Here is a 20,070-nt window from a genome sequence, read left to right as displayed (position 1 = left end):
CTGCTCTGGGGCTTGGAGGGGTGTGGTTTGATCTTGACTCTGCCACTGATCAGCTGTGTGACCTTGAGCCAGGGGCTTCACCTCTCCGTGAGGTCTGTAAAGTGGGGCAGTGAGGCCTGGTCCTTAAGGGCTGCTAGCTCCCTGAGAGCAGGCACTGGTCTGGCTCTCGATCACCTGTTTTGCTAGTGTCTGGCACATTCTAGGTGCCTAGGACGATCATGAGATCCTGTATATGAAATGGTTAGAACAGAGCCCAGGACTTTGGGTGACATCAAGGGATGTTGGTTGTTACTATGTTTTTAGGGAACAGAGACACAGAGAGCCTGATAGCCCCCTCTGAGGTCACACAGCCAAATCCAGAGCAGAAGCGGTGGCTTTACTGGTCAGTTGTGTTTGGTGGCACTGCCAGGGATTGAGTGGGACTGTGTCCTGACCTTGGGAAGGGCATTCCAGGCTGGGCTGCAGTCCCAGGGCTAACAGTCATGTTGGACAGGGAGGCTGAAGCAGGCGGCTCTGAGCGCTGGGTACCTGGAGCCACTCTCCCCAGGGCAGAAGGTACGGAGGTCCTGTCCCAAGCCCAGGGGCTTTGCTTGGCCTCTGGCTGGGCCTCTCAAGGTCCAGGCCCAGGCTGCCTGGAGGCTCTCTGTCACCCTCTGCTGGGCTCCGGCTGCCTCTGCTGGGCCACTTCCAGAGGCAAGGCCGCCTCCTCAGCTCAGTCTGGGTGTGAAAAACATACCGCAGGGACCCAGTTAAGAAGAGAAATACCCCGGGGACAAACTGAGGTCACAAATCGCTTCCACATCCTTTCCTGGCTCCTCCAGCTCCCACCAGACCCTATGGCAGGACACAGATGCCTTGCCATTATCCTCTGGGGGTTGCAGGCTGCTCTGCCTCCCTTCTCTGCAGCCACATCAGACTCATTGCTGTTTCCTGAGAATAATATGTGCCCAGGGTTTTTTGTTTGGTTTTGTTCGTTGCATACCCCAAGCCTTCGCTCACATGCCTGTCCCTCCTGGCCTTCTCACCCCATGAGCTCGCTCCTACTCCATGCCCCAGAGCCTCTAGGCTTCAGCTGCACCCCACCCCCTCCCAGCACACTGGGCTGTGAGTCTTTCTGGGGACTTCTCTCCTCCCCTTGCCTGTGAACTCATGAGGCGAGTTAGTCTGCTAGGGCCTCCAAAACTGAGTACCACAAACTGAGTGGGTGGCTTAAACAGCAGAAATTTATTGTCTCAGTTCTGGAGGCTAGAAGTCTGAAATCAACGTGTCGGCCGGGGTGATTCCTTCTGGGGGCTGTCCCAGGCCTCTCGCCGAGCTTGCAGTGCTTTGCTGGCGATCTCTGACATCCCTTGACTTGTAGAAGCATCCCCTCATCTCTGCCTTCATTGTCACGTGGCAGTCTCCCTGTGCACGCGTCTGCCTCTAAATTTCCCCTTTTTATAAGGACACCATTCATACTGGATTAGGGTCCATCGGAGTGACCTCATTTTAGCTTGATTACCTCTGTAAAGGCCCTATCTTCAAGTAAGGTCACATTCTGGTACCGGGGGTTTGGACTTCAAGATATCAGTTTTGGGGGGGACACATTTCAACCCATAACACGAGGAGAGGAATGACATCGGATTCATCTTTGTGTTCATTCCCTGAGGGCTGAGCCCTGAGCGGGAGTGAGAGAGTTTGACGGATGTTGGGGAGCCAGTCCTTCATCGTATCATCATTTGCTGACCCCTTACAGTACCCAGGGCATGTGGAGTTATGACCCGTGCCGTCCAGTCTGGCGGGGTTGAGTCTTTCTCATCAAGAAGTGGACTTCTCCAGAGCAGAGCCCGAGTCGTTTCACATTTTACAGTCACCAAAGCAGAAAGTTGGTGACACAGGAGATACTCAATTTTTTCATCAGTAGATTCCGTTGGAGGCAGGTGAGTAAGGCTTTATTTTCCTATTTTCGCACAAAAGACCCAGAGAAGTCATGAATGGGAATTTAACCTTTGATAAAGATTTATTGAACGTGTAGTTGGGACAGACGCTGGTTCTAGGTGATTGGGATGGCATTCACTCATTCATTCCTAGAAACATGCCTGACACAAAGTAGGTGCTTGATAAATATTTGCTCAGTGACTAAATGAATTCACTCTACAGTTATTGAGGTTGTCATTTACTTGATATGTAAATTTGAGCAAGTTATTTCACTGCAGTGAAACGTCACTTAAATCAGTAAAATGAATTGAATTATAGCTACCTCTTAAGGTTGTCGGCAGGATGAAACGAATGTATTAACAACAATGGCTGTTTATTGAGAAGCTGCTAGGTGCCAGGATAGATGCTTTCCACGTACAATTTTCAATTCTCACAGCAGCCTTTTAAAAATTGAAATAAAATTAACACAACATAAAATTCATCATTTAGGGGCCGCCCCGTGGCTGAGTGGTTAGGTTCACGAACTCTGCTTCAGTGGCCCAGGGTTTTGTCGGTTCAGATCCTGGGTGCGCACATGGCACTGCTCATCAGGCCATGCTGAGGCGGGGTCTCATGTAGCACAACCAGAAGGACCTACAACCAGAATATACAACTATGTACTCGGGGGCTTTGGAGAGAAGAAGAAGAAGGAAAAAAAAAGAAGATTGGTGACAGATTTTAGCTTAGGTACCAAACTTTAAAAATAAACATTCACCATTTAAAAATGTGCAATTCAGTGGTTTTTAGTATATTCATAATGTCATGTAACCATTACCTCTATCTAATTCCAGAACATTATCATCACCCCAAAAAGAGACTCTGTACCCATGAAAGAGTCACTCCCCATTCTCTCCTCCCTCCAGCTCCTAGCAACCACTAATCTACTTTCTGCATGTATGGGTGTGTCTATTAAGGACATTTCATGCAATTGGAACCATGCTATCCGTGGGTTTTGGTGCCTGGCTTCTTTCACTTAGCACAACGTTTTCAAGGTTCACCCATGTTGTAGCATGTGTCAGTGCTTCATTCCTTTTTATGGCTGAGTAATATTCTGTGATATGGATGGACCACATTTTGTTTATCCACTCATCATCTGATAGACATTTGGGTTATTTCTATTATTTGGCTATTATGAATAATGCTGCTGTAAATTTTGTGTACAAAGTTTCTGTGAACATGTTTTCAATTCTCCTGGGTATATCCCTAACAGGGGAATTGGTGGATCTATGTTTAATTTTTGGGGGAACTGCCCAACTGTTTTCTGGGGCATGATTTTACATCCCCACCAGCCACGTATGAGGGTTTCAATTTCTCCACATCCTTGCCAACACTTGTTACTATCTGCCTTTTTGATTTTTTGATATTAGCCATCCCCGTGAGTGTGCAGTGGTACCGCCTTGTGGTTTTGATTTACAGTTCCCTAATGACTAATGAAGTTGAGCATCTTTTCACGTCTTCATTTCACAGCAGCTTTTGGGGTAGGTATTATCTCCATTTGACAGCAGAGAAAACAGATTCAGAGAAGTGAGAGGACCTGCTCAATGCAAGGAGGTGGTGGGGCTGTGCCTGGAACTTGGGTGGGTCTGTCTCTGAAGCCCGCAGAGCCGAATTAACAGTAGAAACAGCTCTGGTCTGGCGGGCAGGAGTCCTGGTCTCGGGTTCGTGCACCTTGGACCAGTCCTTTCCCAGCTGCGGGCGTCAGTTTCTCCTCCGCGCCACTTGGGGCGATATACTCCAAACGTCTCCGGGCTCCTCTAGGAGCCCGTAACTCTAAGATCAACCGCCCGAGTGAGGAATTTGCCCCGCCCCTCAGTCCTGGTCCTCGGTGGCGCCGGAAGTACTCTACTCTTTCTGTTTGCTCCCGCCCCTACCCCGGAAGTGCTTTCTTGGGAAGATGGCGGCTGTGTCAGTGTATCAGCCACCGGTTGGAGGTTTCTCGTTTGATAACTGCCGAAGGTGCGGCCGTGCCCGGGGCTGGGTTGAGGGTGGGAGTGGGAGTGCGGGGCCAGGGTCGGAGCTGGGCCGCGATCTGATCTGGGAAGTCTAAACGCAGGGGGACGGCGGGGCCTGCGGGCTCGCGGCCCGTGTGACTCAGGGGAATCAAGGCCTGAGCGCGGGTTTCTCCTGGGGCCGGGGCTGCCCTTCCAGTCTCCCAGCGCACTCGGACACCCTCCATCTCCCTCTCCTTCGGCGAGGTGCCGCCCCTCTCTGCCGCTCTTTTCGCTGAAAAACAGGACACTAGTCCTGACGTTGGGAGGGTTCGGTGAACAGATAGGCGTGAAAGCAAATAGTTTTTCTTTTCCTGAGTTCCTTCTTAGACGCTCTTTGTGCCGGTGCGGCGCAGTGCAGTCCTGCCCTTCAACGCTTTATTCTCATTTGCTCTCAGAAATGCCGTCTTGGAAGCCGATTTTGCAAGGAAAGGGTTCAAGCTTCCAACGGCCCGGAAAACAGGAACGACCATCGCGGGGGTGGTCTATAAGGTAAGCTGAGGCAGGCCAAGAGCAGCGGTGAGTGAACTGGTTACGCTTGGCCTCCTTTACTGCTCCAGGCCCTGTCAGGAAGGGCAGGTGTTACAGAGTACATCAGGAAAAGGTCCTTTAGGGGAGTTAAGGTCCTTTAGGGGGGTTTAGGTCCTTTAGGGGTTTGTCAGGAGGTTTGTGCACTTAGCAACAGTTTATGTTGTTTCCTCACTTCACCGAGTTTTTGACAGGAGACCGATTTACTCTTCTGCCTTAAGTTACTACTTTAGGAAGCAGAATGATATAATGGGAGAACACAAGATTTGGGTCAGACAGGTCTGTCTAACCATTTAATTTATGTGCTGCTTCCAGATTTGGGCAGGTCACTTTCCTTCTCACAGCCACACTTTCCCCATCCATCAAAGGGATATAATAATTCCTGCCTTAGATTGTTGTGAGGTTTAAAAGAGATGATGGTTATTATTGTTCAAGGTAAAAAGTGACATCTTTTAAAAAGTTGACAGAGGTGGCTATTTTAATGGACGTATTTCTGCATATTAATTCAGACTTTTCCCATATTTGCTGTGATTTGTAAGGAAGTCACTGAATCTCTGAGCCTCGTTTGAAAACAGAAGTGGTAATTCTTACCGCCTAATCAGGATTCAACCAATAATGTTCATTAATCAGCCTTTTCTTGAATTCTGACAGCATAGCATGATATTTTTGATAGGAGTTTCAGCAGGAGTAGGGGTTTGGGGGGGCAGGGGATGGCCAACATTGTTTTCCCTAAAGTAGAGAACTGTGGTCTATATATGTGAAAATGTTTTAAAAAATGTGTTTTTTAAAAATAGGATGGCATAGTTCTTGGAGCAGATACAAGGGCAACTGAAGGGATGGTTGTTGCTGACAAGAACTGTTCAAAAATACACTTCATATCTCCTAACATATAGTAAGTATTGATTGGTTTGAATCGCTCTTGTATTTTCAAACATGTCAGGGCTAAAATTGAATTTACTGTGTTCCTCACTAAAACCTGTTGTTCAACCTGTATTTTCTTTCTGTCTCCTTTAAGTGTCATTTCTTTGCACCTGTCGCCTAAGCTAGTCATTCTCAAGTCCTCTTTGCTTTAGTCTTCGATTCAGCTGGTACCCAGTTCTGCCTTCTGTGTGCCTCTTGCGTCCGTTCCTTCTTGTCCTTCCCTCTGCTAAGGCCTTAGCTTAGATTTTTTTTCCTCAGGGGACCATTACAGTTGTCATTAAATAGCCTCTCTGCCTTTGGTGTCTTCTCCATCTCTGTTGTTCACTCTTCTGCTATATTGAATTTTGTAAAACACAGATCTCATTATGTCCCTTTCCACTTTAAAAACTTTTCAAGAGACTTTTCACCTTCCTACACTGCTTTCAGGATAATGTCGAAACTCTGTAGCGTGATATTTAAGATCTTGCGCAGTCTCACAAAAAGCTTTTCAGCCTGTTTAACTGCCGTCATCCATGTTCCAGCTGCACCTGGACTGTCCCTGTTTCCCTCGTGTCCCTGTTCCCCTCACCTCCATGCTGTTTCACCTTTGCTTTTGCTACCCCTCTGGTTCTTCTGAATCCAGCTCATATGAAATCTCTTCTCAAAGATCAGAATTTGTTGCTCTCTCCTTCAGTTTCCCACGGCATTTTGTACCTATGCTACTGTATTGTATTACACGAGATACTCTAACTTTTGTCTACCTGTGTCTCCTCTCAACTTTGAAATCAAGTGCTAAGACTGTGTCATATTTTCTTTATTCTCAGTACTTTGTAATGACTGGTACCTCGTAGTAAATACTTGGTAAATGTCAAATTGGAAGACTTTTAACATGCCTTGCTCTGTTGTACAACTTGGATATATTTTTTAGGTTTAGTAAAATGTACACTCTGTTAGGAGCACAGAAACTAATGATTTGAAATGTTCCATTGGGCCACAGAAAATATATTTGCATATAATTAGATGCATATTCTCAACTTCATGTTTATGTAAGATTGGTTAGACACAGCCATTACAGTGCACACATAAGCAAAAACATCTCTGCATGTACCTGAACTTCTTGGAAGTTATCCAAGAACCTCCACTTCTAATTGAGCCCTTTGGTAATTGAATTTCAGATAAGTTTCTAATCGTATTTTTTAGTTGTTGTGGTGCTGGGACAGCTGCAGACACAGACATGACAACCCAGCTCATTTCTTCCAACTTGGAGCTCCACTCCCTCTCCACTGGCCGCCTTCCCAGAGTTGTGACGGCCAATCGGATGCTGAAGCAGATGCTTTTCAGGTGAGGTTCCAGGATGGGGATTTGTATAGCATCTTTTTGTCATCTCTTAGATTTTCAGCCAAGGAAAGCCTGGAAGCTAGAGAAAAAACATTCAGAAATATACATTTTATTCCAGAAATCAATTGTTACTAAAAAGCCATTTTAATTTCATAAGGCTTTTGATAATGTGTTTGAATTTAGGGGGTCTTTTTTTTTCTTTCCATGAATAAATCACATGTGATCAATTGAGTCATTTCCTGAGGCATAGGGTATTACTGTACCAGATAAAAATCCTTTTTTGTTCATAGTGAGAAAGAGCTGAAGGAACTTTTGAGTTCATTTTGTGAACACACACAAACACAAATGGTTGGTTTTTTTCCTCCATCTTTTAGTGGCAAAATAACAAGATGAGAAGTGATGTTTGTAGTTGGCTGTGAGTGGGTATAACAACATTAATGTTGACCAACATTTATCTGTCTCTTTGTGCCAAGTCCTGTGCTAAGTGCTTTGTGCATGATCTCTTTTTATCTTTTGAATTCTGAGGTAGGGGCTGTTAACATGTCCCGTTTATGAGTGAACCAGCTGAAGCTTAAAGAGGAGCAGTCGTGGGCCTGACCTGACCTTCGCTCCCTGCTGACTCACACACTCAGTTCCTCTTAGTAGTTTTCTTTCTTTCTCCCTTAATAATCACAGCATCACATTATGTTTGTATAGATCTTGACAGTTTTCAGATTTTAAGTCCATTTTCTCATTTACTCCTCACGAGGAGAAGAGAGGCAATGTGTTTTAGCAGAAATAGCCTGGGCATTTAGTCTTGGGTTGGAATACTGACTTCTCCTTTTGGGACCTGCCTTACCTTTAACAAATTCTCTCCTCTTTCCTTCTTCCTAGAATGTGCATCATGATATCTTTTTTTTTTTTTTAAAGTTGATCAGAGACCTTTATTCTGGTCCTCGTCACCCATTAAACAACCTGCACGAAACATGTTCTTTATCTCTGCCCCAAGCAGCAGCAGCTGCATTGAGTCTTGTGAGAATTAAAGGGGAGGAGGAATAGAAAGCAAAGATTGTAAGCTGGCAGCTCACAGGTCGTATTCAGCTTGTAGAGAAATTTTATTTGGGCCCTATAGTGTTTTTTTTTTTAAATAGTGGCCAGTAATTATAAATTGGGAGATTTGAATTAAAAATTTGGATTTCTGGCTTCTTTTGAAAAAAATTTAGAAAGAGGGTGGAATAACATGTAGCAGTAATCTTTGGAACCAAATGGCAGACGTTTCCTTTAGAAGTGGGAGCATGTGTCTGGTCTGTCAGTCTCTGCCTTCTTCACTTCTCTCTGTTTCCTGCCTGGCCTTTGCCTTCCTGTGAATTTGCAGGTCTTCTTCTAAGAGTCGAGCATGGCCCCTGGGCTCTCAGTAAGTGGATGTGAGGTAATGTCGCTGTGCAGCAAGGCCAGTAGTATAATGCCCATTTCACACTAAACTGCTAAGCGAGGAGACGGGGACTTATGAGTCATGTGGGCGGGAAGCCTAGTCATAGCTGTCCAATTCCTGCTCTGGCTGTGCTGAGCCCTTATGTCAGTGATTTCCACTTATTTATGTACGTAATGACCATCCTAATCCTGGAGATTTATTGTCTATCAAATAAATTCTCCCAGTTCAGTGTGAGAACTTGTTAAAGTACATCTGTTATCAAGATTTCTGAAGATGTTTGTGATTTCGATTTTAAATACAAAGCTCCCTCTGGTGGTTTGTGTGGTGCATTACATTTAACAATTTTTAAACTTGTAGAATTGCAGTAAAGAGAATATTTCAAGATTCCTTGCAGTGTCATTTAAAGCATTTGGCTAAATCTAGCAGATATTTCTGTTAATCTCTTTAGAATGTTCTAGGAATTCTAAATTCTGTTTTCCAGTGTTTTATTATTTTTATTTTAACATACTTCGTGAAAATTAAATTTTATAAAAGTTTTGAGAAGACCATTTAAAAATTTAAACTAGGATAATTATGGTCCTTTATGTCTTCTGACATTTTTGTTGAGTTACATAAAATGAGTCAGTGTTATAATGGAAAAAAGCATAGGATTTGACTTCAGAACTTTGGTTCAAGTCCCGTCTATAGCACTGACTGTTGTGTGACCTTGGGCTGTTCACCTTGCCTTTCGTACCCTCAGTTTCTTCCTCAATAAAATGGGGAAAATAGTTTCTGTCTCTCCGACTTTTGAGGAGGAAATGACTAAAGAAGCCAGGCTCATGAGAGGGCCTTGTACAGGGCCTGATGCACATTTAGATCCCCATAAAATTCTGAGGCTGAAAAAGAGTACAAGGTGTACTCTTCCTGCTATTGCTCTACTTTCTCCCGCTGAATAACCCATTTCCTTGTATGTGGATCAGTGAGAAAAGAGGGTTGGATAAACAGAGGTGCACGCCCCCCCCCCCCGTTTTTTTTTTGAGGAAGATTAGCCCTGAGCTAAGTACTGCCAATCCTCCTCTTTTTGCTGAGGAAGACTGGCCCTGAGCTAACATCCATGCCCATCTTCCTCTACTTTATACGTGGGACACCTACCACGGCATGGCTTTTGCCAAGCGGTGCCATGTCCGCACCCAGGATCTGAACCGGTGAACCCCAGGCCGCCAAGAAGCCGAACGTGTGAGCTTAACCGCTGTGCCACTGAGCAGGCCCCTCTTTCCCCTTTTTTAAGCAGTACTTTTATGTTGCTTGTGTGGTAGCTAGATAGAGAAGATTAAGTGATGCCTGTTCTTTCTGAGCGTGGAGCCTCCTTGTAGGTCTAATAGAAATCTTTGCCATATACTGTTCTATATTCTGGAAACTGTTTGAATATGTAGAGACTCTTGTAATTATTATGTTAATTTTACTATTTTTTTCCTTATGAAGGTAATATGTATTCATCATAGAAAATTTGGAAAATACTGAAAAGCCTAAAGAAAAAATAAAAATTTTGCCATTCAGGGAGAATCACATTTTGGTTGGGTGTATATACTTCTAGTTCTTTAAGTTTATTTATTTGTTTGTTTGTTCCATCCTTCCTTCCTTCCATGTTACTAGTATATGTTCATGGTAAGAAAAGCTAGAAGATGTAGATAAACTAAAAAAATATAAAAATTATTTGGATTCCTACCACCCACAAGCAATTAGTGCTAGCAGGTTACACCCTTCAACGTTTTTTCTATGTTTAATAATACATATTTTGTTCTAAAAAAATAGAATCATAGTTGTGCATTTCATCCTATAATTCAGCCTAATCTTTTCACCTATTTAGTTTCTGTGTTGGAGCATTTCAAAATGAAAATAACTTTTCTTAAAGTTATTATAAAAGTGATGTATGATCATTGTAAAAAAATTCAGACACTGTAGAAATGTGAAAAGAAGTAAGTAAATGTCGCCTGATATTCTGGCACTCAGACACATACATTGGAAATCTGAGATCTCTTTTTTCAGAACTTTTATACTATGCGTGTATACTCATTTATGCATTTGCAGAAATGGACTCCTACTCTGTTATTTTGTAACTGAACCTGTACCTGTAATAGTATATTGTGACTATTGTCCCCATGAGTAAAAGAGCTCAGGATCCAGAGTTTTTACCTTGAGCCCATGGAGGAGTTCTGGAGACCTGTAACCCTCCCGAAACAGTAAAAAACTTTTGTGTGTACGCTTGTTAGGGGAACAGGGTTCCACAATTTTAATCAATTTTTCAAAGGGGTCTGTGACCCATAAAAGTTTTAAGAACCATTGATCAATATCATAATTTTTGATGGTATTGCAGCATTCCATTCTATTAACCAATTTTTGAACATTAATGATATTGCCTGTTTTAAGGTATTTAAGGTATTATAAGATATTCAGTGAACCCGTTGGAACATAGAACCTTTAGGTATGTGTGTAATTAAATTCTTTAGGCTATATTCTAAAATAAATTCCTAGAAGTACATATTTTTGATTTAACGTTTTGATACATACTGCCAAAATTGTCCTTGAGAACGGTTGTGTTAAGTTGCACTACCATCAGTAGCGTATGAGAAAACATAGCGTGGTTTTTCATGATTGTGTAGTGTTCTGTTGTATAGCTGTATCAGTTTAGCCAGTTCTCCCTCTGACTGTTTCCACTTTTTTAGCATCATAAACAGTACTGCAGTACACCTTCTTGTGTATTCCTTTCTGCTTATTTGTCCTCTTATATCCTTAGAATTAGATTCCAGAAGTAGAATTTCTGGATCAATTTTTAAGGATTTCAGTGACTTGCCAGAATATCTTAGACTCTTTTAAAGGCGTTCAACAGAGATTGTTTTGGCTTGGAAGGGAGCTGGCTGGTTGTTACTGACTTTGTTGAACACCCTGTTTGGGAGGCACTTGGTGTAGTGGATCAGGCACTGCACTGAGGTGCAAGTGCTGGGTCTGGTGATTCTAACTTCTTATCCCAGAGCCCTGGGATATTGTCTTGACCTTGCTGCCAGCTCATGTGGCTTAGGACCAGTGTCTTTCCCTCTCTGGGCCTCTGTTTCCTTTTGAGGCTGCTTCTAAAATCCTTTCCTGTGCTTTAATTTTTCACTTATAAATGGAAGATTCTCTCTGAAATAACAATAGGGTAATCAAGGGACATGGAAGGTATTGGACTTGACTGTTCTGTTTACCTAGAGTGCTTCCTAATGAGTAGCTGTGTCGCAGACAATCTAAGATTATGGCTTTGCTTGGTTCTTGTATTAATTTATTTATGTCAGTTTTAATGATTACATCATTGTGCAAATTCAGCATGTGTTGGTTTCATTTTTCTTCCCAAAAGAGCTAAAGGCTCACAGTGGAGGACTTTAAATTCAGCATGTTCATCTAGCATAGCCATTCTAATGGTAAAAGGTGGAACCAAATACAGGGAAAGCAACCTATGGAAGTGGAAGACCAACCAGGTAGAGGCCAGGGGAACAAACGTGCACAGTTAAGTGGAGGTGGGCAGGGTGGAAAATGTCCTTTCACCCTCGTTCCTGAGAGGTGGAGCGTGTCCTGTGGGCGGGAGCAGCAGGCTCTGTAGGCTCTCCTGGAGTTATTGCGTCATTTAGCTCCTGAATGAGGAAATGCTTCTCTTTTACTTAATGTGAGCTCATGTCTCTGATGATAATCTTGTGGATTTATTCAAAGGAAGGATGTTCTGACATTAGCTGTTTTCTAGTGAGGCTGTGGTGAGGTTGATAATGTAAACAGCTTGATTTAGCAACTCCTCATTGTTAGCTTGGAGGGAACTTATCTATGATGCAGAGGTGTGATCGAAGTCATCTTTGGGGTAAGCCAGGCTTGGCGCTGAGACATTGGCCAAGTACTTAACGTCTTTGGGTTGGTTTTTGTCTTCTGTAAAGTGAGAATTATAGTGCCCTCTTGTAAAGGGGGTTGTGAGAGTGAGATGAAATATGGTATGTGGAGTACTTCACACAATTCGCAGTTTTTATTGGCTGATGGTAGATGTTCAACTAACGTTTGTTCCATTCCCCATCTTCTCCCCATCAGAACATCAGAACGTAACCACTTAATGTCATAGTAGCAGTACCTGATAAGCTTTCTGTTGTCTGTCTTCTCTTACATCTTTGGTTAAGTTACATGCGTACAAGGTAGACTCATTTTTTTTTCTTACACATACTCTGATCACCAGGTATCAAGGTTACATCGGTGCAGCGCTAGTTTTGGGGGGAGTAGATGTCACTGGACCTCACCTCTACAGCATCTATCCTCATGGATCAACTGATAAGTTGCCTTATGTCACCATGGGTGAGTGTCGTGTTTTCCTGATGTTTCCGAATCCTCTTATTTACCAAAGTGGTCTCTTAAAGAGCTAGTTATTTCTTGTTAGAGTTGGCAGTGCAATTCAGTGCTTTGATTTATTCTACAAATAGTTGTTGAGTTTGTCCTACAGATTAGGCCCTGTTCTATTTGCTTGGGATATAGCAATGAATAAAATTTAGGTAACGAGGAGTTTATATTTTAGTGGGAATGGACCAAGAACAACTATTATAAATATATTAAAATATGTTAGAAAGTGATAAATTCTAGGAGGAGAAGTAATGCAGGTGATATTGTGCTACAGTTATGCAAGATGCTACCTTTGAAGGAAACTGGGTCAAGGGTATGCGAGAACTCGTCTTATTTTCTGCATCTACCTGTGAATTTACAATCATCTCAAAACAAAAAGTTAAAAAAAAATTCACTATAAGGGGACTTGGGAGTGTTGGGGTGGAAGGCAGACTGTAGTGGTAAAAAGGAAGGTCAAGGTAGGTCTCATGAGGAGGGTGAAGTTTAGTGGAGGAGCCTTCCAGGCAGGAGGAAAGCTAGAGTGGAGGCCTCACTGCGGGAACGTGCCTGGGACATGCGGGAACATGCAGGAATGTGTCTGCGACATGCGGGAACGTGCCTGGGACATGAAGAAATTTTTTTTTTAAGCCAGAGTGACTAGAGTCCCTCTTTACCACTTAATCTCTGAAGGATCATGGGCATTTAATTCCTCTCTGAACCTCGATATCCTCACCTGTGAAATGGTATCAATAATACTTGCATACATACTAGGTTATAATGATTAGAAATGATGTATATAAAGCATCTGGTCCAGTGCCTGGCCTATAAATAGTAGTTACTCTTTTGATCAGTTTTTACATTTGTTTTTTTGCTCTAAGGGCTAGATAAGAGTATTTTTTTAATGACCAAAAAAAAGAAGATAAAATTATATATAGAAGATTTGGGATTTCCAAGTTCTAACTTTTATGTTAAATGTCTGAGTCAAATTGTACAGGTCCAGAAATTCGAACAGGTCATGTGTAGCTGGTGTTTCTCCAGCTGTTATTTACCTCCCACATTTTTTTTTTTTTTTTAAAGATTTTATTTTTTCCTTTTTCTCCCCAAAGCCCCCCGGTACATAGTTGTATATTCTTCGTTGTGGATCCTTCTAGTTGTGGCATGTGGGACACCGCCTCAGCGTGGTTTGATGAGCAGTGCCACGTCCACGTCCAGGATCCGAACCAACGAAACACTGGGCCGCCTGCAGCGGAGCTCGCGAACTTAACCACTCGGCCACGGGGCCAGCCCTACCTCCCACATTTTTTGTCTTGGCATCTTGGTTCTGCAGAGCTAGGAACACTGCTGCCTTGAATAGTTTGGAAATTGCCAGTTTGAGACTTTGCTCTTCCATTGTGTTATCCAGCCTCTTATAAAGTTTTTATACAACAGATCTCCCCTGTTTGTGGGGAGAATGATTTGCCTCCATTTACCATATGGAGGAATCTTTGTAATTATTTTAAAATGAAGATAGTTAAGTAATTTTAGAACTGTTCTGCTTTATTCAAATGTATTTGTTATCTCCATTGAAGTACTGTTTTTATTTCTTCAGTCTGATGCCTTTAAATGGTAGTAAAAGTGAAATAGCCTTCTCTATTAAGTAGTTTAATTTCTGCTTTTTTTTACTTAAAAAAATTCATACTTCAGAAAAGTAGCAATAACGGACAATGAATAGTCGTATATACCCTTTACTCATATTTGTCAATTAACATTTTACCGCATTTGCTCTCTCTCACGCACGCTGTTACTGTTTCGTGTGTGGAACCATTTGAGAGTAGATAGCAGACCCTGTAAGGCTCCACCTCTGAATCCTTTAGGAAGTTCTCTTACATCACCTTGATAAAATCATCACATTCAGGGAATTTAACATTGATGCAAAGCAGTTTCATTTTTAAGATGGGAAAAGTGAATTGGTTTCTTTTGCTTTTGAAATGTAGTGATTTGTCTTATGAGCATAATCCTGAATTTAGGACACATTGTTGAAAGTCTCGCAGATTTGTGCCAGCTCATTTCACTGCTGCAGCCCCACTTTGTGCTCTGTCCTGGCTGACAGTGATCTCGCATCTCCAAGTCTAGCGTGAGTCCAGGGTGATGGTTCCACAGCTTTGAGTTTATGGCGCACATCAGTTTAGAAATTGTTACTCAACACAGTCTGGTTTTGCTATCATAAAAAACCAGGTTAAGAAGAGCAAGACATCAGTCACATCTGATTTTAATACCTGAGTAAATTATTTGAGGTTTAGGTTGTTCCTCTCTTCGTTTATTGGTCATCTATTCCTCGAGTGCCTTCTGTGTAAAGGCACTGTAGTGGGCTCCACAGACAGGTGAATGTGTGGATCCTTGCCTTCAACATATTCATGTTGTGGTGAGGGAGACAGATGTGTAAACTGCCAAGGGCAGTAGGTACAAAGGCCAGTGGAGGCCCGAGGGAGAAAGGGTCACATCTCAACTGAAAGATTTAAGGAAAAGCTTCACTTCACTTGAGCTGAGTCTTAAAAGAAGGATAAGTTATTTACGTTCATTCATCAGATACTTATTTAGCACCACCTGGGTGCTAGGCCCTGTGCCAGGTGCTGGGAGTATAGTGGTCAACACAGCATCTGCCCGCAGAGCTTATAGCCTCATGTGGGAGACAAAAATTAAACAAGTAAATACACGTTAATCTAAATGAAGGCACTGTGCTAAGTGCCCTGGAGGGAAAGGACAGTCATAAGAGAGAATAACAGGAAGGATAATGGGTGTTGATAAAATCCTTAGTAGGCAAGTGACATTGAAACATTTTCTAATGAAAGTAATTTATAAACATGACAGATTTAAGTGGGAAAAATATTACATGAAAAATAAGTATCCTTCTTCCAAAATAACTACTAAGAGAGTAGTGTGTTTTTTCTCAGGAAATGTTTTATGATACACCTTCATCTATCTCTATCCTCTCTCTCTCTCTCTCTTTCTATCAAAAATACACAAATGAGGTCATGCTATACATACCGTTCCCTCACTATTAACTTGTTTTGAAGAAGTTTTTGTATCAGCACGTGTAGATCTATATCATATCTATAACAACAGCTACGTGGAATTGCATTATATGGCACTCCCATGATTTACTGACCCCATTCTCCTATTGATGGATATTTTGGTTTTTAGACTTTTGCAACCAGTGTATCTTGGTGTACTTGTGTAAGTACGTACTTCAGATAAATTCCTAATAGTGGAATTTCTAGATCAGGATGTGTTCATGTATTGCTCAGAATTCTCTGTTGCAAGCAATAGAATCGCTGGATGATTTAAGGGAGAGAATTTTTTTTAAAGGCTAGTAGATGGTCACAGGATAGCTGGGAAGGCAAGAACTGGGTTTGGGGCCAAGAACAATGTCAGCAATCATGCTACAGAGTGGGCCATTGCAGGCGAGTACAGAATGCTTTAGCCTGCACTGCTGGCACACCTGGGGCTGGGCCCTGGCTCAGAACTCACTCTGCTGCCCTGGCTGCCTTGGGAACTGCGTCTTCCTGCCACCTCTGTCACCTCCAGTGAGTTCCTTACAGGAAAGGGTGGATACTTCTGACTGGTGAAGCTCAGTCACCCACTCATAAGGTGGTGGGGTTCCCCAGATGTAGGAAGGAAGTACAGCTGCTGGGCAGCCCAAGAAGGTGACAGATGGCCATACAGTGTGTTTTACCTTTTGAGAGCTATTGCCAAATTGCCCTCTAAAAAGATTGCACTAGTTGATCTTCCTATGAAGAGAATATGAGAATGTCTTTCTCTTACAACCTCACCAGCACTGGGTATTCTTGCCAGTGTGATAGGTGAAAGATGGGGAAAAGTGACACTTAAGGTGAGACCTGAACAGTAAGTAGGAATTAGGCCGGAATTTGCTGTCCCACTCCCTACCCCCAAGGGAAAGACTTCTCAAGCCCTGTGGTGCACAAGGGACCCACTTGGTTAAGGAACTGAAAGGCCAGAGTTTGCCGGCTGAGTAAGGTAAGTGCAGTGGGTGAGGGGAGTGTTCCATGCATGGGGCGCAGTGGAAGCAAAGACGTGGAGGGATGAAGGCATATGGAGTTCAGGAGGGTGGAGCAGAGGCCGGGCGGGAACGCTAGGCCGGAGACCATCCTGATGGTACAGGCTGTGTTGTTTCGATTTTGTTCTGGAGGTTCACATCAAATGTTTTCAAGCCAGGGAGTGCTAGGATCAGATTGGCTTGTTCCAGCTGTCTGACAACTCTAGGCAGGAAGATTGGCCTGGGGAGTCTGGGGCAGATTGGGAGATGGCCTCTGGCCAGAAATGTGAAGGGTGCGGACGGGTCCAGTGGCAGTAGGGATGGCCATTGTCATTACAGAGAGCACTCAGAGAAACCAGCCAACCCTTAGACCAGATGACGGGTCTGTGTGTCATCCGTCCTCGCCTGTCTTCCTCAGTGCCAGCCCCGTCCTGGCTCTTGACCGCAGGGTTGCAGTAACTCCTCCACCTTGGGCCTCCTCCCTTCCACTCGGGGGCTAGACCCTTTCCCTGTTTCATTTCCTTCCTCCGCTTGCAGCCTAGGCCTTTGTGGCAGCAGGCCCCCGAGCAAGCTTTCACACCCACAGCTGCAATGCTGCCTTCTCTCAGAAATGCTTTTTCTCCCAGGAGCATTCGTACTCATCATCCGAGGTCTAGCCCAGAAGCCATTCCTGTGTGACTGCCCCAGGCTGAGTTAGCAAGTCCCTCTCAGGGCACTGGCATGAAACATGATCCCAGGATTCCGCTTTCCCCAGTCCTTGTCCCTCCCCCTGTGAAACTGTGAGATCTCTGAGAGTAGAATCTGAGTCTTATTCCCAGAGTCTCACAGAGTCCTGTGTGACTCAATTAATAGTGGATGGTAAATTAATTTTCTGATTCCCCAACTTGCTTGTACCGAAGAATGTCTAAAACTTAACTGCTGTTTTATTTTTGGTGAACTAACAGTTTACAATACCCCTAGAATTAGATTGCATTTCATTTGTATGGCCTCAGAATAGCACAAAGCATTGCATATGTGCTAGGCCTATTTTTTTTTTAAAGCTTAATAATATTTTGAACTTAAAGCACATTATGGAGTGTCTCTTTGCCAGAGTCTCTTGGTGCTATCACAATATTAAGGGATGCTGTTGTTGCTATTTTATTGATGAGAAACCTGAAACTTAGATTTAGTAACTTGCTTATCATTGCCCTGCCTGTCAGTGGCAAAGCTGGAGTTTGAACCCTTGCCGTCCAGCTCAGGCAAACCCCAGCACAACACAGCTGCTTTGATTTTATCATCGTACAGATGTTAACTTCATTAAGGCATTAAGCCTTGCTTCTGAATACTAAAAATATTTATACAAATTCTTGAAGGGCATTTATTTGTTTTGCGTATTTTTGACTGCTCTATGTACAGATTTCCTATCCTGCATATTAAACACGGTATTTACTGAAGCAGCTTCATAGCATCAAGGGAAATTTTTAAAAATTGTACCCAATTCTACCACGCCAAGACAACATGGTTTTTAGCTTTTGTTTCTTTCCAATTCAAGTCCACTGTGAAGAGGAGCCCTTTACCAGAGAAGGTAAAATACATTCAGTGTTTGTACTGCCCCAGCTCTGCCTTTGCCCTTCTGTCAGCCTTGTCCGCTTTGAACAGGGCCTGCCTGCATCTTCTCCTGCAGTCATGGCTGCGCAGGCTGCCTTCCTTCCTAATGAGGGTGTTCTCCTGGCTTCTGGTTGTTGTTGTTGTTTTCCTTTCTTTCCTTTTTTTTGAGGGGGTAGGGAGCTGGATATTGAGACAGAACCCCAGAATTGCCAACGTTTGGTGGATTTTGTTTTAATTCATGTTATTTATTTTGGGTGAGCTACAAACCAAAGCTCAAACTGCAGGTAAACGAGAAGGCCCTCCTAAATGAAATGCTCCGGTGGAATATTAGCTTTCACTGTGGGATTGAGGCTTTCTGTAAGTGTAGCATAAGTGAGAAATGAATATTTCATGTAAATTCTCATGTTTTAGTTAAATTATAAGAAACAAAAACAAAACTCTGTAATTAATATTTTTTTCTGAGTGGTTTGACAGTAAGAGCTGGAAGCTACGAATTACCCGTAAGACAAGGGTGTCTAAATTTTGTCTACCCAGGGGCCTGTATTGGCGACTAGCCAGGCGCCTGAAGGCTACTCTTAATTTACGTTGAATCGAAGACACCTGTCTTGTCTTGCACATCTTTAACACGCTGGCGCAGCTCATTGAGCGCGGGGTCCAGGAGCCTCCTCTCTGAGAGCTCCCCTTCCTGAGGGTTTACTTGGGAGAGGAATGTATCAAACTCCTTGTGCTGTGGCCCTTGGACAGCTTCTGTCCTAAAACCTTTGGTGGGGACGTGCTGTTGGCCCTCATGATAGCAGTGTTCGTCCAGCAGCTGCTGGGAGATGCTTTAGTGATTTCATCTCTTCAACGCTGTGATGTGGGTACTGTCGTCCCTGTCTTACGGATGAGGAAATTGAGGCTCAGAGAGTATGCTAAGGTCACACAGCCAGGAGGTGTGTGATCTGGGATGGGAACCCTGTCTCTGTGACTTTTCCCCCTTCGCTATGTTATTGCTGTGAGTGATGTGTGGCATGTGGTCAAGACCAGATGTGATTTGGTCCATTCTCAAAAAAGAAGAAAGAGCCTCTGGTTTCATTTAATTATTTCTTTTTTAAGAGAATGGTTTGCAAGAGACTGCAGGTGATTGATTAGTGTGATTAGTGAAAGCTGGGCAGGATTCTTTGGCTTTTATTTATTAAGGGAAAAGGATTATAGTTTTATTTTCTATAGACAAAATGTGGATTCTCTTAATTCTCAGATTAATTAGCTTATTCTTTTAACTTGCCAGCTTTTCTTTATTAGACACACTGAAGTAGTGTCAGGAGAAGCTTGGGGACCATCTTTTGCTATTATTTTGGCAGTGTTCCTTGTAGCAGCATTGGCAAAGTATATAAAATTTTTATTTTTGCCCACTTATTCACATAGAGAATTAATATGAATAAAATTTCAAGCATGACATTCCTGGAAATGAGGCCCTTGGACAATTTAGGAATACTAACTTAAGGAATAAACATTGGTATGCACCATCAGGGAGCACTTGGGGTCACTGCCAGGGCCATCCAGGTAAAATTCCATCTCCAGATAAACTGGTGATACTGTTTCCTAATTACTCTGAGTCCCACTTTACAGAGCCCCCTAGCAATTGAAAAGATCTGGGACAGAGTAGTAAACATACCCGATGTCTCGCCTTGTGGGCAAAAAAGAGCCTTGGAATTAAGTTGGAACATACAAACATCGGTAGGGAGTTCAGACCTGCCGTTTTCTCCGTATTTTTACACTGAAGTGCAACCTTTGTGTAGACAGACGTTGTGATATCTCCACATGACTCAATTTTGAAAATTTTCTTGTGCTGGATCAAATTAGTGCGCTACGAGGTAAATGTTTCTTCCCCATTCATTTTCAGCTCTTGAATCAGGTGTGAACTCAGCAGCACTGGATTAGTTCATAGGCCTACATAAAAGCCTTTTCAGAGGGCGTATGGACTACAGAGC

General features: G+C 43.1%; 1 protein-coding gene across 1 annotated transcript in view; it reads left to right on the top strand.

Moving 5' to 3' along the window:
- Positions 1–3,754: 3,754 nt before the first annotated feature.
- Positions 3,755–20,070, top strand: part of PSMB7 (proteasome 20S subunit beta 7) — a 56,372-nt gene continuing 40,056 nt past the window's right edge. Inside the window, exons 1-5 of the mRNA XM_001502120.6 lie at positions 3,755–3,912; positions 4,343–4,436; positions 5,267–5,364; positions 6,573–6,713; positions 12,344–12,459. Coding sequence (XP_001502170.1) covers positions 3,851–3,912; positions 4,343–4,436; positions 5,267–5,364; positions 6,573–6,713; positions 12,344–12,459 — 511 coding nt within the window. The 5' untranslated portion in view covers positions 3,755–3,850. The remainder of the gene's footprint in view (positions 3,913–4,342; positions 4,437–5,266; positions 5,365–6,572; positions 6,714–12,343; positions 12,460–20,070) is intronic.

Source organism: Equus caballus, chromosome 25 (assembly GCF_041296265.1).
Source record: "Equus caballus isolate H_3958 breed thoroughbred chromosome 25, TB-T2T, whole genome shotgun sequence".
NCBI lineage: Eukaryota > Metazoa > Chordata > Mammalia > Perissodactyla > Equidae > Equus > Equus caballus.
This window is presented reverse-complemented; position numbering and strand designations above follow the sequence as displayed.